Source organism: Pipistrellus kuhlii, unplaced genomic scaffold, assembly GCF_014108245.1.
Source record: "Pipistrellus kuhlii isolate mPipKuh1 unplaced genomic scaffold, mPipKuh1.p scaffold_m20_p_5, whole genome shotgun sequence".
NCBI classification, from domain to species: Eukaryota; Metazoa; Chordata; class Mammalia; order Chiroptera; family Vespertilionidae; genus Pipistrellus; species Pipistrellus kuhlii.
Genome location: NW_023425551.1, coordinates 13,080,889 through 13,097,931, shown reverse-complemented (window position 1 = coordinate 13,097,931; position 17,043 = coordinate 13,080,889). Strand labels below are relative to the sequence as shown.

At 41.6% G+C, this 17,043-nt stretch overlaps 1 protein-coding gene across 4 annotated transcripts; it reads left to right on the top strand.

The window, feature by feature from the left end:
* Window positions 1–901: 901 nt before the first annotated feature.
* ECHDC1 (ethylmalonyl-CoA decarboxylase 1) lies at window positions 902–15,915 on the top strand. 4 transcript variants are annotated; one of them, XM_036413632.2, is made up of 7 exons: window positions 995–1,092; window positions 1,956–2,044; window positions 8,214–8,435; window positions 9,547–9,689; window positions 10,858–10,910; window positions 12,538–12,618; window positions 15,194–15,915. In XM_036413632.2, the coding sequence occupies exons 2-7, from the start codon at window positions 2,029–2,031 to the stop codon at window positions 15,600–15,602; spliced, it is 924 nt and encodes a 307-aa protein (XP_036269525.1). In that variant the 5' UTR covers window positions 995–1,092; window positions 1,956–2,028; the 3' UTR covers window positions 15,603–15,915. The 4 variants fall into 4 exon arrangements, with proteins under 4 accessions (XP_036269523.1, XP_045429337.1, XP_036269525.1 ...); XM_036413630.2 differs by lacking the exon at window positions 1,956–2,044 and having other exon boundaries at window positions 902–1,092; XM_045573381.1 differs by lacking the exon at window positions 1,956–2,044 and having other exon boundaries at window positions 902–1,104; window positions 8,205–8,435.
* The last annotated feature ends 1,128 nt before the right edge of the window (window positions 15,916–17,043 follow it).

Here is a 17,043-nt window from a genome sequence, read left to right as displayed (position 1 = left end):
AATAATAAAGTGTATAGTCCAGTGCTGGACATGTAGTAAAAAAAAAAAAAAAAAAAAAAAAAAAAAAAAAAAGTAACTCCATGTGCAAGGGTGCTCCCAGCTTTTTCTTTCTTTCTTTTTTTAAAAATATACTTTTATTGATTTCAGAGAGGAAGAGAGAGGGTGAGAAAGAAACTTCCATGTTGGGAGGGAATCATTGATTGCCTGCCTTCTGCGCACCCCCTACTGGGGAAGGAACCTGCAACCCAGCATGTATCCTTGCCCAGAATCCAACCAGGGATCCGTCAGTCCGCAGGGCGAGGCACTATCCACTGAGTCTAACTAGCTAGCTGCTAGGGCTTTCCTGCTTTCTGATTCCACATTTCACTCAGGGCACAGGAAACGCTCTTCCCATCTTCTGGGTGCACATCCACACAGGTTCACTGCCATCAGGGATGCTGTGGATCTTGGCCATGCCAGCTGGCCCCAGCCTTTTATCATTTGCGTATTTCCGAAGTCAACATCGGAATCCGAAAATGAAAACGGGGTTTGGCAGCGTTCCTGCACCAGCTCCAACCCTCTGTCGCAGAACCCAAAACATGAAGCACGGACCACAGGAGTCCCAGGGCCCCGGCTCAATGGGGACACCGGGAAGGGGGCCGACGGACTTGGGGGAGCTGGGGGGGGGGGGGGGGGGGGGGACGGGGACGGCGGAGGGCGGATGCTGAAAGGCGGAAGAGGGGCGGGCGCTGAAGGGCGGAAGAGGGGCACGTAGGGGCGGAAGAGGGGCGGGTGAAGGCGGAAGAGGGGCACGTAGGAGCGGAAGCGGGGGCGTGTGAAAGCGGAAAAGGGGTGCGCGGGGGGGGCGGGAGGGGAAGTGAGCGCCGGGCGGCTTCCCAGACTTTGGCCGTTGTGGCTGCATTCTCGGTGTCGGCTAGGAGAGAGCCCTAGCCTGTCGCTGTGTGTAATGGACCTGAGCGTTTCTCCACCCGAATTGCATGCCGGGCCTCGCCGGGCCCCGGCGGCGCGGTGGCCGCGGAACCGCCGCGCAGTCCACCGCCCTCTGCTGGGCGGGCGGACGCAGTGCCCAGCGCCGCCGCCGGACTCGGCCAGGTGAGAGCCGGAGGGGAAAACTCTGGAGAACGTGGGGGGAATAGCCGAATCGGGAGGCGTTGTTTTCAACGCACCGGTTTAAATTAGGAATACTTTCCAGGCCCTGTGCTGAGCGGTGTTATGAAAATAATGCAAGAACATCTGGCTGATGCAAACAGATGCTTTTCTTTTTCAGTCTGCCATGCAGCGTAGTCTCTCCGGGGATCGCACGGTGGGGTGCAGGGCCCAAAGCCTTTATAGGACAAAGACTAAAGGAAAAGTGAGAGAGAGAGAAAATGTGGGATTGCCTGGGGCCGCATAGGCAACGCCGTGTAGGTCGAGAAGGCCCAGAGTTGGCTTGGCGATGGGGATTTGGCCGAAGGGAACGTCCCGATGGCAGGGATTTGTTTTTCTTTGCTGATGTGCAATCCTGGCCAGGTAAGGGGCCCAAGGTCCTGGACACTTGCCCTTGCCACCACCTAGCTATTAAATTACTCCAATAGCTTGCTTAATTAAAACACCATAACTTGCTTCGCGCAGCCAAGTTTGCAGCCATAAGGACGACAACAGCGGTTCAACTTATGCTTGGAATGTGCTGAAGATTTTTTTTGAGCTGCAATAATCCTTTTATTGCTACACAAATGTAGGAGATCAAAACCACAGGTTACTTAAATCACTTACCTGTTGAACAGACTGATCAGGACTTTGAGAGAAAGTCTGCGTGGACCCGCCTTTTGCCTCACTTACTCATCTGAGAGCCTAGAGTTTACCAGCCAAGGCTCTAGGTGCTGGAGGGATAGAGATGAAATTGTGACATTTCCTGGAGGAGGAAGGAACGTAGTCACCTGACCTTTTATTGACGTTTTTCTTGTCTGACTTGAAAGCTGAGTGCATACAGTCAGTGGAGCACAGGCAGTGACCATCGTTCCCATAGGAGAAACCAGCTTGCAAAGAGGAATGGAGTCCCAACAGGGTGAGTGGTGGAAATAATAAACAGGGTAGATGGAGAGTTGGTTTGTGGGCAGATTTTTTGTTGTGTTGTTGTGTTTTTTTTTGTTAATCCTCATGTGAGGATATTTTGCCATTGATTTTTTAGAGAAGGTTGAAGGGATGGGGAGAGACAGAGAAATATCGAAGTGAGAGAGATACAACAATTGGTTGCCTCCTGCAGGGGGATCGAGCCTGTAACCGAGGTATATGCCTTTGAGGGGAATCGGGTCTAGGACCCTTTAGGCTGGCGCACTACCCACTGAGCCAAACCGGCTAGGGCTTTTGTGGACAGATTTTTAAGCCTCCTATGGCCTTATGGATTTTTTTTTTTAATATATTTTATTGATTTTTTTTTTTACAGAGAGGAGGAGAGAGGGATAGAGAGCTAGAAACGTCAATGAGAGAGAAACATCGACCAGCTGGCTCTTGCACACCCCCTACCGGGGATGTGCCCGCAACCAATGTACATACCCTTGACCGGAATTGAACCTGGGATCATTCAGTCCTAAGACCGATGCTCTACCACTGAGCCAAACCAGCTTCGGCACCTTATGGATTCTTAAGCCTTGTATGCCGAAGTATTATTGACAGATACCATTTTGTCAAGCAGTGTTCTAAACATGCAAATGACTTCCTAGCGGGAAGATTTGGTTTATTATGGGAAAGTGAGTGTTCATAAAGAAGATAAATGCAAACAGACATTTAGAGTATTTGATGTAGTCTAGAGTGCTAAAGGAAGTGATCTGAAGTTACTCTGAGGAAGAGAAAAGTGTAACAGGTAAGGAATCACATAGACAGAGGCTTGGAATGAAGAGACAAAGGATTTGAGAAATTGAAATTAATTTTGGCTGTAGGAAGGAGGGTGTGTGTGGCATGTAGTGAAACTTGCATGGTACATTATATAACGACAGCCTAACTCCAAATCCAAGCTTGAAAAGCAGTCAAAATAGCTACAATTTTCAGTGTAGCTAGAGATCATGGCTGTTGGAGGTCATGCAAGGATGCCTCCCAATGGAATGCCATTAAACTCAGAGTGACTTTTTAAAAAAAAATTAAATGAAGTAACTACACTGACTATAGCAATTGTGCTTGATGACTTAAGTTTATGACATTGCTCATATATTGGCTGTCTGAAACAGAATATTTCTGATTTTGTTGTTGTTGTTTACTAACTACCTTAGGCTAATTGTTTTCTTATTGAGTATGCATTTGTGTTAATTTTTTGGCTTATTACATTTCAGAACGTGTGAATGGGTTTTAAGAGAACAGCTAGCTTATTCCCTGTGCAGAGAGGAAAACTCTTGATCACGTTTGCAGCACTGTCACAAAGGGAGAAAGTGACGCCTTTGATCTCAGCTGCTTGTGGGCCTCCCTTCTCCTCCCCTTTCCCTGTGGTGTGGTTGTAAGCTCCTTCGGCTGAACTGAATCTGCTTGAGGCCAGAAAGCAAAGCATTCTGCATGACAAGCGTTAACTTTCGCTTTGCCCTGAAGAAAGTGTATCAAGTGGCAAATGCCTCAGAACCTGTTCATAGTCTTATGATTCTAGAACTAGCCCAAAATGCTGATTGCTTAACTACATGTTTACACAAAACTTGAATCTCAACCTTGTTTCTTCCTTTACTTGTACTTTCAGGTACTATGGTAGCTCAATAGTAGCTTACACCTTATCATCTCCTTAGCACTGAAGTGTTTGTCCTGAAGTTAGAATTGTGATGAAATTGTACATATTGGCTATTATCAGATTTCTAGAATTGGATTTCCAAACAGGGGTCAGCAGCCCTAGTAGGCAGGTCTCTTGAGTTTCCTTGGTACTATTTTGTGGCACAGACAAGGGAATATGAGGAGAGAAAAGAAGGGAGAATTAGTGGAAGAGGGCAGGAAAAGGGGGGAAGGGGAAGAGGAGAAAACATGTGGAATTAATAGAGAGAAGGCTATAGGAAGTATTTATGTTTCCTTGGGAAAATCATATCAAAGATGTCAAATGAGGTATAATATCTATATAAGGGTAATATGCTAATTAGACTGGGAGACCTTAGACCTTCCAGCCGTTCTTCTGTATAAAGCCATGGTAGAGGCCGTTAGAGACCAAGAGGGGAGGGTAGATGTGGGTGATCAGGCCGGTGTGGGGGGAGGGCTGTTGGGGGTGATCAGGCTGGCGGGAGGGGGGGACGACAGTTGTGGGCGAGCAGGCCATCAGTGGGAGTCAGTTGGGGGTGATCAGGACAGCAGGGGGCAGTTAAGGGTGATCAGGTTGATGGGGGGGGCATTTTGGGGCGAGCAGACCAGCGGTGGGGGGCAGTTGGGGGCAAACAGAGTGGTTAGGGCAATCAGGCAGGCAGGCAGGTGAGCAGTTAGGAGCCAGCAGTCCCGGATTGTGAGAGGGATGTCCAACTGCCTGTTTAGGCCTGATCCCTGTAAACCGGCAGTAGGACATCCTTCAAGGGGTCCCAAATGGGAGAGGGTGCAGGCTGGACTGAAGGACAACCCCCACACCCCCTCCCTCCCTCTGACCCCCCCCTGCTCCCCCCCCCCCCCCCCCGCGCACAAATTTCATGCACTGGGGCACTAATTAGTTATATAAATATTTTAAATTGTAATGATTTAAGTATAAGGAGAAATAGATCTGATGGCATCTATACCAATTGTCTTTATGTTATTGGGTTGGAAGGAGGGGTACTTACGTGACTCTTATCTTTACTTGGGTGACATAATTTGTGAACTCTTTATAGAAAATGGAAACAAAGACAAATGGACTCATGACAATGAGAGAAGATATAGTGTTTATTGATTCCATTATCCCACAATAATAATTTAAAATGATATTGATTTTATGAATCATACTTTATTATTTTCTTATTTAATTTTTGTTATTTTTCCCAAACAGAATATAGGCACCTTTAAAAAAAAAAAATAGCCATCCAAGTCCTTATCAGGTTTCGTTGACACATTTCTTTTACACTGAAGTATTGTGGAGAAGATCAAGCCTTCTGCTCCAATTTAGTTTTCTGATGAGTTGTCTTCTTATATCTGACATATTCCCAGGGGCAAAACAAGCATAAAGCATACTCCTGGTAAAAGCAAGCTTGGACATATTGGAGAGAGAAGGAGAAAGGGAGAGAGAATCTTTTGACTCTAAGTACACATCATAGCAGTAATGGATGCCACAAACATAGTTGAAATCAGACACAAAATAAAATACCATATTTTTTAATTTATATAAAGTTCAAAGCAGGCCAGTAATCTTGGATATTAGAAGTCAAGGTAGTTGTTTTCCTTGTTTGGAGTGGTGATTGAAAAGTGGCATAACAAACCTGAGATTCATGTTATCTACTGAGTGCTGTTATTGGCTTAAATGTATTCATTCAGTGCTGTTGTTTACTTACTAGAGGCCCGGTGCATGAGTTTGTGCATGGGTGGGCTCCCTCTGGGTGGCCTGCAGAGATCAGGCCAAAACCTGCAGTCCAATGCCGCCTGCTGCTCTGCTCAACCCGGCCCCACTGTGCCTGATGCAGGCTGGCGCCTAATCAGTCCCGATTGGGATAGGCTTGAGCCCTGCATCTGGTGTCCTCCGAAGGGGAGTGGCCTTTGGGATCGGGCTGAAACCAGCTCTCCGAAATCCCATGAGGGGTCCTGGAATCCAAGAGGGTGCAGTCCAGGCTGAAGAACCCCACCCGTGCGCAATTGGCCGGAGAGGGACCACAGGAGGGCTTCAGGGCATGTCCACCCATCTCGTTCAGTCCCCATTGGCCCGACCCCAGCAGCAAATTAATCTACTGGTTGGAGCATCTGCCCCCTGTTGGTCAGTGCACGTCATAGCAAGCAGTTGAGCAGCCTTAGCATGTTATTAGCATATTATGCTTCGATTGGTTGTTCAGTTGTTCTGCCGTTTGGTCTGTTTGCATATTACCTAGAGGCCTGGTGCATGGATTCATGCACCAGTGGGGTTCCTCAGCCTGGCCTGTGCCCTCTCATAATCCCGGACCACTCAGGGGATGTCAGACTGCTGGTTTTGGCTTGATCCCGGCAGGCCAGCTGACTGCCCCCTCGGGATGTACTAGTGCCCTAAGCGGCAGGCGGCCATGGCCGGGAGGAGCCTGAATCCAGGCCTGATGCTGCGCTGCTCCTGCTCATCCTGGCCCTATGCGCCTGCCACTGCCAACACTTGGTAGTGAGTTCAGTATTTGGTGCCCATTGGTCAGCTGAGCAGTGCTCCCACTGTGGGAGTGCACTGACCACCAGGGGGCAGCTCCCATGTTGAGCATCTTCTCTCTGGTGGTCAATGCACATCATAGCAACCAGTCATTAGGTTTTTATATATATAGACTAGAGGTCTGGTGGGGGGTGTCCCTCAGCCCAGTCTGCACCCTCCAATCTGGGATCCCTCTCACAATCCAGGACTGCTGGCTCCCAACTGCTCGCCTGCCTGCCTTCCTGATTGCCCTTAACTGCTTGTGCCTGCCAGCCTGATCACCCCCTAACTACTCCCCTGACAGCCTGTTTGCCCCTAACTGCCCTCCCCTGCAGGCCTGGGTCCCCCCAACTGCCCTTCCCTGCAGGCCCGGACACCCACAACTTTCTTCCTCTGCCGGCCTGGTCACTCCTAAAACTGCCCTCCCCTGCAGGCTTGATTGCCCACAACTGCCCTCTCTTGCAGGCCTGTTCCTTCCCAACTGCTCTCCCCTGATGGATGATCACCCACAGCTGCCCTCCCTTGCAGGCCATCTTGGTGGCCATCCTGTGCCCACATGGGGCAGGATCTTTGATCACATGGGGGCAGCCATCTTGTGTGTTGGAGTAATGGTCAATCTTCATATTACTCTTTTATTAGATAGGATAGAGGCCTGGTGCATGGGGGGGGGGGGCAGTTGATTTGCCCTGAAGGGTATACCAAATCAAGGTGGGAGCTCCCTTGGGGTGTGGGGCCTATTGTGGTTTGCAGGCCGGCCACACCCCCCTGCAACCCGAGCAGAGGCCTGGTATCTGGGATTTATTTGTCTTCTATAATTGAAACTTTGTAGCCTGGAGCCTAGCCAAGTCTTCTGCTCACTCTGTGGTGGCAGCCATTTCTGTTGGGATTTATTTACCTTCTATAATTGAAACTTTGTAGCGTGGAGTGGAGGCCCAGGCTGGCAAGGGCAGGCGGAAAGCTTGGCTTCCTCCATCACTTGGGGAAACCCTAGCCTCCTGCTCTCTCCAGCTCCGTGGCTGCTGCCATTTTTGTTGGGATTTATTTATCTTATATCATTGAAACTTTATAACATTGAGTGGAGGCCTAGGCCAGCAAGGGCAGGCGGAAAGCTTGGCTTCCTCCATTGCCAGGGAAACCCAAGCCTCCCTCCTGCTCTCTATGGCTGCAGCTATCTTGGTTGGTTTTATTTGCATATTTGCTCCTGATTGGTGGGCGTGGCTTGTGGGTATAGCAGAGATATGGTCAATTTGCATATTACTATTTTATTAGATAGGATATGCAGCTCATTGAGCTGTGTACTTTCCTGAATGTACTAATATGTTTTATGTCAACACCAGTGCTTACATAAGAAAAGCCTGTAGTCAGAGTTGAGATTACCCAGAAGAGAGGAGTGACAGAATCCTGGGGAATACAGAAACCACAGACACATACATTCCTATTTCTTTTCCTCAGGATCCTTCCAACTTTTTCTGTGAGAACATTATATAAAGAAAGGATAATGCTAAGAATAAAATTTCTGTTAGAGAACAGGATTGTTCTTAAAACATTTTTGCATTAAGACTATTTCTAAGTGGACATTTGGATTGAATTTCTTAAGTTTTGGAAAAGTTAGAGTTGGAAAAGAATAATTGTGATGAGAAAAACTACCTGGCGTCAGGAGATGATGCTAAATACGGAACAGCAACATTCTCCTAAACTTTCCTAGTGTATTAGATCGTAATGAATGTACTGTAATTGTGCCATTATTTCAGTGATGTACCGAAATAATATACTGTGTGATCTATGTGGTTTAAGAAAGGGGGAAAAGGAAAGGAATTCCATACTGACCATCTTTCTTCAAAAAGTGCCTTTAGAAGTGGGAAAGTCCTTCCAATTAAACAGAAAGGTCTATTAACAAAAAAATAGCACAACAGTGTCTGTTCATCTGCACTATTGTATGCTTACCGGTATGTCTCTTTTCCAGAAATGGCAGCAAGTCTTTTGAAGACATCCTCTATGTCTCTAAGGACAAAATTGCTACATCAGACGGGATTGTCACTTTATAATACATCTCATGGCTTCCACGAGGAGGAAGTAAAAAAAAAACTTCAGCAGTTTCCTGGTGGATCCATTGACCTTCAGAAGGAAGACAATGGCATTGGCATTCTTACTCTGAACAATCCCAGTAAAAGGAATGCCTTCTCGGGTATGGAGAGCTTTCTTTGCTTGTTAAAAAGTGACACTAATTCTAACCTGCTATTACATGACTCTTTTCCTTACTTTTATGACATAATTCGTGAAAGTCATGGTACCTTTGGAGAACATGGAAACAAAACTTATCATGTGAACCATGAACATTTTTACAAATGGTGGTAGTTTTAATGTTTTTCTTTTTCTTTTTCTTTTAAAAAGTATATTTTATTGATTTTTTACAGAGAGGAAGAAAGAGGGATAGAGAGTTAGAAACATCGATGAGAGAGAGACATCGATCAGCTGCCTCTTGCACATCCCCTATTGGGGATGTGCCCGCAACCAAGGTACATGCCCTTGACCGGAATCAAACCTGGGACCTTTCAGTCTGCAGGCCGACGCTCTATCCACTGAGCCAAACCGGTTTCGGCGATGTTTTTCTTTTTTAAAAAATCTGGGAATACAGATGCTGATGAGAAGGAAAATTTCTAATTAATCTTTATTATTTTTTCCATTGAAATTTATTAATTGCTTAATAACTTCATTTATTTGTGTTCAGATAATGTTACTGGGAGACAAAATTAAGGTGGTTTCAAAGATTTTTAAAAACTAAAGAGAAAAACCAATAAATGGAAAAAGAAATTACTATTTAGCTTACATTTTCCTTTTTGTGAATTGAAATAAGACAGATTTTAACCATGTAATTTCAATAATCAATGAAAACACTGTACTTACCTATCTATTTGTTTCTCATTTCCTAACTCAGGAACTGGTAAATACCTTCTATTTGTTAGGTAGCACTCTTGGAATATAATAATTTTATATCTAAGAGACCTGAAGGTCTAGGATACATGTTAATTTGTGATTTTTGTCCAAAGCTCAAATTCGAATTGTGCTACCATAATACCAGGGACTATTATGTATACCTAAGCTTTTAAACCAGGGATTGTTATGTACACCTCTTTTGTATGTACGTCATAGTACCAACACATAAGGTATTTGACGTTCAGTAAATATTTGTATAGTATATGACATAAGAATCTTGTTTGATGATGCCTTATGGCTTCTAAATTATTTGTTTCTCTAGTATCTTAGCTGTTTATGATTCCCCCTCCTCTCTCTGTCAGGTGTTATGATGCTACAACTTTTAGAAAGAGTGATTGAATTGGAAAATTGGACCGAGGGGAAAGGTCTCATCGTACGTGGGGCAAAAAATACATTCTCCTCAGGATCTGATCTGAATGCTGTGAAAGCACTAGGGACTCCAGAGGCAAGTATATATGAATTACATACTGGGATTTACATGTTTACCAGATAGCTATGGTGAAGCTATTTATATTTTACTTATATGGTTATGATGACAGCTACTCTCTTTTTTTTTTTTTTTAATATATTTTATTGATTTTTCACAGAGAGGAAGAGAGAGGGATAGAGAGTTAGAAACATTGATGAGAGAGAATCATCGATCAGCTGCCTCTTGCACACCCCCTACTGGGGATGTGCCTGTAACCAAGATACATGCCCTCAACCGGAATCGAACCTGGGACCTTTCAGTCTGCAGGCCGACGCTCTGTCCACTGAGCCAAACCGGTCCCAGCGACAGCTACTCTTTAATAGCTTTCCAAGGTTCAGAGTTTTTGTTTTACTTCTTAAAGATTAGGTTGCAATAGTGTGAAGTATTGGCGCGGGGGTGGGAGAAGAAGAACGGGGAGATTAGCAGTAACCAAAGTACATTATTGAATACAGCAATCATTTGAATTTTAAGTGGAAGCCCCTTAGCATCTACTGATAAGGAATTTTATATGAGGTATACTGTAAAGAATCTAACGTAGCTTTAGCAAGCTTCAACAAATGATAACTATTTAGTTTTGCTTTGAATTATTATCCCAATAAAAAAAGAATCCTAATCATCCATTACCAGTCCTCCATTTTTCTTGAATTCAGGCTTCCATACATCCCCTAGACCCCAAACAATAACAACAACAATAAAAACACAAATAAAAACAAAACATGAGAAATGAAAAAGGAAAAAAAAAAATTGTTGCCATTAAATTGTAAATGTGGGCTGTATGTTTTTAGAGGAGCAGAGTTTGGGGATAATAGATGGGGTATCCTATGCCTCTTCCCTCCATATTCCCTCTAGTAGAACCCGATACAGATCTAACTCACCTCTAAGTCTTTGCTAATGCCTCATTCAGAGCCGAGCCCAAGGAGTACTAGAACATCAATAAAATCCAAAACTGCATCATTTTCATTTCAGACAGTATCAAAGAGTTTTAAATGAAAAACTCATTAAAAAAAAAAGTTAGATGTATTATTGGCTTTATTTCTTTCTAAACCCTGAAAATGGTGGGTTTTTTTTTGTTTTGTTTGTCTTTTTAAATTCTTATACATTTGCATTATAATTTTGTGTCTTTGGTTATTTTTATTTTTTAAAGGATGGAGTGGCCTTATGTATGTTCATGCAAAACACCTTAACAAGATTGATGAGGTAATGTATTTTTCTTTTTAGAATATGGTTTCTAAAAAAAAAAAAAAAAAAAAAAAAAAAAAAGGTTTTTATTATTCTGAGTTGCACCAATAAAAAATAGCTGATTTTCAAATTATATTTTTTCTAATAGTGAACTATTTGTGCCACCGAGGATAGTCATTTAATTAAATGTTATTAAAATATACCCAAGTATTTAAAAATAAGAGACATGAAAGATAAAAAGAATTTAAAATATAGTACTTTTCCATAAAGAGATTATTATTAGCTGCATATATTTAGGTATAGACACGGGAAAGGTAAAATACTGTTATCAGAGCAGAATAAAGAAACGCTCAGAAGAGGACCCAAAGATTAACTAATCAGAATCAGTAGAATGTATAGTGAAGCCCATATCCTGAGGAGAGAAGAACTGCTGATTGGAGAAAAAGAACTACAGGTTGATGAGGAAGATGGCTTCACTTTGCATTTGGGATTATAAACAATGACATGTTTGAGCTGAGATGAGCTTTCTACTTCTATATTCCAACTGGAAACAACTTAAAACCTATAAAAACTAAGGAAATTCCTATTTACTTAGCATATTAATGAGTTGGACAGCACTGTATTTGTTGTTCTTTCTGAGAGTCTTAAGAAGAACAATGGAATCATAACATTATATTCTAAAACACTTTTTTCATTGTATTGGCTCCTGTTCACCCCTTTCTCTCTATTATATTTGGCTTTTTTTCCTTAAAGTTTAAAAAATTATTATTTTATTGTTTTCAGAGTTGAAAGGAGGAAGGAGAGGTTGAAACATCACTGATTGATGCTTCAACCGAGAATCACTGATTGGCTGCCTCCTGCACGGCCACTACTGGGGATCGAGTCCCCATGTGCCCTTGATCAGAATTGAACCTGGGACCCTACGCGTCTGCAGACCAATGCTCTATCCACTGAGCCAAACTGGCTAGGGTTTCAATAATTATTTTTAATTGAGAGAAGAGTATTAAGAAATTTTTAGTTACTGTACTTTATAGCTATGCATTTAAATTAGAACTTACAAAAAATCTATACTTTCAAAACATTTTGGATTAATCTTTTATGCTGATACAGTCTTGCACTGCAAAATGGGTCTTTGCAAGAATTATCTCTGGATAATCTCCGTGAGTAGTGAAAAGACAGGAACCTTTATGACAATATAGTTTTGGAGCTCATCCTCTGTACCGAATTTCCTTCCTTTGGATACAGTTTTAACTTTTCCATTTATAACCTGATACCAATAAAAATGTTATAAGGCAATATCACATTGAGTTATTCCTGATTGCCAGTAAGTAGTTGAGAAGTGCCCGGAGCTGTATATTACCCCAAAATATCCTTTAGAATATGGCTATGGTTTTAAACTAAACAATGATTCAGAGAGGTATTTTGATAAACATATATGGCATTTTGTATGAATTGTATAAATATCTTCAGTATTATACTGATTTGCTCCTCATGATGCACGGGCTATCCTTTGAGATTTGTTTCTTATTTATTATAAACATAGTTTAATAATTTTGTTTCTATTGCATCTCAAATTTTTAATAATGTTTGTCGATCAGTATTGAAATTTAAAATGTTAATATACATTTTTTCCTTCAATATACAGACTTCCTTTAATAAGTGTTGCCCTGGTTCAAGGCTGGGCCTTGGGCGGAGGAGCAGAGTTTGTCACGGCATGTGATTTCAGGTAGGATGAAGATTGCATTCCTGCCTGCACAGATACAATTAACATAGGCTCAAATTTGTTTTTTGCCTGAATATAAATACTTACGTACTCTTAAATAGGAAAATCAATTATTATTTATTTTTGTTAACCATTAAAGTAGATGTTAGCCAGTTGAACTGTATATTACCATGCATTCAAAAACTTAACGAAACAAGTTGATTTTAAATAAATCAAATCCATTTCAGCAAAATCCCTGAGAAGGAAAGCCAAAGAAATTTATGAAACTTTAAGATTAAAAAGAATACAAAGAAAATAACTAAAAAAAAAATACAAAACAAAAGTAATGGAGAGAGACTGCTGTAGTCATCCTCTTAATAAAAGTAAGTTTCGGTACTTTAAAGCTACAGCTGTACACTTATCTTTACTGTGATTTATACAGTAACTGGGTTGATTAGGGAATCAAGTTATTTGGGACTAATAACTCTTCAACCCCTAGAATTTTTTTTTTAAAGACTTAGAGTGCTTCCCTCCCCCCCCCCAAAATATATTTTATTGACTTTTTATAGAGAAGAAGAGAGAGGGATAGAGAGTCAGAAACATTGATGAGAGAGAATTATTGATCAGCTGCCTCCTGCACACCCCCTACTGGGGATGTGCCCACAACCAAGGTATATACCCTTGACCGGAATCGAACCCGGGACCCTTCAGTCCACAGGCTGATGTTCTATCCACTGAGGCAAACCGATTTCGGCTGCATTGAACATTTTAGAAAGCTAACTTGTAGTCTTTTTTTTGGTCATGAGTATTGAAACGATACTTTAAAAAAATTAAAATTCAGACATGACCTTCGGTCCAAATTAAGGTTTTAACATAGTGAAATCTTCTTATGGAAGCCTCCATATAAAACTCATAGGCACCATTCCCTAAAAGTCTATTAATAGTGCAGATATTTAACTGGCAAATATGAAGCCTTTTGCTATGCTCACTAATTTGTGTTAACTCCCCTTATGGTTTCAACTTTGCTTATTAACCACCCTATCCATAAAAATCCCAAGATTTGGAGAGAATGAATTCCTGCTACAGGAAGTCATTGCTCTCAGTCTCACCTGAGCTGCTGTCAACTTTCTTAATGGTATCCCTGCTTCCATTCCTGTCTAACTGTTGTGTGTGAGGTTCAGAGCACACATGAAGTTAAACTACCTGGGTTTTAATTCTGGCTCTGTTCTAGCTGCATGGGAGACCTCAGTGAGGTATTTATTTAGTTACCTCAGTTTCCCTGTGTAAGATGAGCTTATTTCTATACCTCATATGATTGTTCTGAGGATTATTGACATGAAATTCCATAGACAGCCCAGCTGGTGTGGCTCAATGGTTGTGTCAACCCATGAACTAGGTCACAGTTCAGTTCTCAGTCAGGGCACATTTCTGGGTTGTAGGCTCGACTCCCAGTAGGGGGGCAGACAAGGGGCAGCTAACCAATGATTCTCTCTCATCACTGACGTTTCTATCTCCCTCTCCTTCTCTGAAATCAATAAATATTTTTTAAAAAAAGTTCCAGAGATATATTGTGCTATTGAATGCCAAATAGTCTTAACACAGTAACCAGGTAACCCTCAGATACTGCTCTCTTGAGTAACCTGTAAATAGCTTCAAACTTAAAAATTGAATTCCCATCTAAGGCCTCAGCCTACTTCTCTTATTCCTGCTCCCATTACTGTTTATTCCATCCCAGTAGCCTGTTCCCCACAGATACTAAGTTCTACTTCAAGGGCTTTGTGCTTGCAATCCCTCTTCCTGGAACACTGGCCCTGCAGTTTTCGTTGCTTACTCACTAGGGTAGCTGCTCAAATATTCAGAGGCCTTTTCCATTTAAAATAGCACATCCCCAACACACATCTTTATTCTCTAGTCTCTTGCCTCACTTTATTCTTTTATTGTAGAGGGAGAGAAACGTTGATGTGAGAAACACCAATTGGTTGCCTCCCGCACACATCCCGACTAGCAATCAAATTCACAACCTGGCTGTGTGTCCTGACCAGGAACTGAACCTGCCACCTTTTGATGTACAAGATGCTTCAACCCAGCCACACTGGCCAAGGCCCATTTTATTTTTCTTCGTAGTACTTAATCACCACTGACATATCATTCATTGTCTTTCTCTAACAGGAATGTAAACTGACATTGGTAGTGCTTTAGTACATATTTGCTGGGTTAAACAATTTTTCTTTTCCTGAAGACTACTGACCCCAAAATGCATTTTTTACCCATGGTATGCACCTAACTCCCATATTTTCACTTAACCTGGGTTTTCTCATTAGGCCACCCACTTTGGGCTTTTAGAACTAAACATAAAGACTAGATTCTTATTTGCAAAATAAACAATAAGCAAGCACAACAAAAATGTTTGACCCTATTTTCAAACGGAAGTGTTTTACTGTGTATAAATTGAATTCTATACTTAGCCAGATTTTTTTAACATTCAGTTTTTAGTGTATCTATAAAGAGCTATGAAGATTTGAGATCAGATCATGAATAGGTAGTACTTTATGACTAAAGCATACGTAATCACAATTAAGTTTTTTCTTCTCTTTTGCAGATTAATGACGAGAGAGAGTACGATCAGATTTGTTCACAAGGAAATGGGCATAATACCCAGCTGGGGCGGAGCTACCCGACTGGCTGATATTATTGGCAGTAAACAAGCTCTCAAAGTGTTAAGTGGGGCTCTCAAACTGGATTCAAAACTAGCGTTAAGTCTAGGGATGGTGGATGAGGTCTTGCAGTCCTCAGATGAAGCCGAGAGTCTAAAAGAGGCCCAAGAATGGCTCAATCAGTTTATCCAAGGGCCGCCGGAAGTGATCAGAGCTCTGAAAAAAACCGTTTCTTCAGGCAAAGAGCTTTGTTTCGAGGAGGCATTACAGACCGAAAGAGATCTTGTTGGGACACTTTGGGGTGGACCGGCAAATTTGGAGGCTATTGCTAGGAAAGGAAAATTTTGTAAATAGTTGCTTTTAAATATGGTGTACTGCACCTCCAATTTAATGTGTGGAAAAGTTAAATATTGAATGTGCGTGGGTTTGTTTTTAATCATTTTTTGAATACCTAAACTCAGTGGCATGGCTTTCAGTATACTGTAATCCCCCCCTACCTGCAGGGAATAGATTCCTTGACCCCCAGCGGATGCCTGAAACTGGATATACTGAATCCTGTGATGCTTACATACCTATGATAAAGTTCAATTTATAAGTTAGGCACAGTAAGAGATTAACACAACTAGTAAACAATGATAATATTCTGTAATAAAAGTTACGTGAATGTAGTCTCTTTTTCAAAACATTTTATTGTACAATACTCACCTTTGCACTTAAGCAAAACACTTCATTGCCTCTTCGGCATATCCAAATTGCCAGTGTCACTATTTGGGGCCACTATTAAGTAAAATGAGGTTTTCTTGAACACCAGCACTGGGATCCTGTGAATCTGATAACTGAGATGGCTTCTAAGTGACCAACAGGCGGGTAGAGAACACAGTGCAGGTACGCTGGACAAAAGGATTCAAATTGGGCAGGAAGGATCAGGACAATCCGAGACTTCATCGCACCAAGAACAGCGTACAATTTAAAACTTACGGTTTATTTCTGGAATTTCCCACTTAATATTTTCAGACTGCAGTTAACTGGATAGCTGAAAACTCCACAGATGGGGGAGGAAACTACTATAGCTGGGTATTTACCAAGTAAACCTGCAACATTTGGCTAAAATACGTTATTATTGTACTTTTGGCTTAAAAATTACTACCAATTCCCCAGTTTCCTTAATGGTTCTTAGCCTATAACCAAAGGCCAATTTTAAAAAGAAAAACTATACAAAACCTATTGATGGTGTTATTTTTCGTAAGTCTTTATTCTGTCTTACCTGGAAATAATTTTAATTCATTTGTGTGCCTTGGAATTTACTGTTTGTCATAAAATCTAACTTTAGATAAAAACTGCCTAAGACTTCAAAGAACTCAGAAACATTCTGTAATCTACATTTGCGTTTTCATCAGATTTCTGTTTTTTCTTTTTTCTGGAAAAGTAGCTAGCCTTTCTTCTTTTATAATTAAATTTAATAGAACTAAATTTAGTTATAAAAGTCATGATTATCTAACACTTTTAAAAACATTAAATCAAAATAGTCCCAATTCTAACATTATAAGAGCAAAAAGGTAATTTCAAAGTATTGACAGTTTTTACTTGCTATTTGTAAAATTCAATTCACATTTTAAAATAACATATATGCTTCGTCAACATGATCCTACTGTGTTGAGCTAGGAGAATGTAGGAAGGTAAACTTACATTACTTTTTTGCAGAACCAAACTGGATTACCAAGTGAACCCAGTATTTCCTACCTTGCCACAGGTTCTACATCATTTAGTGGAAAGGTAGTTTGGGTCTACTAATAGT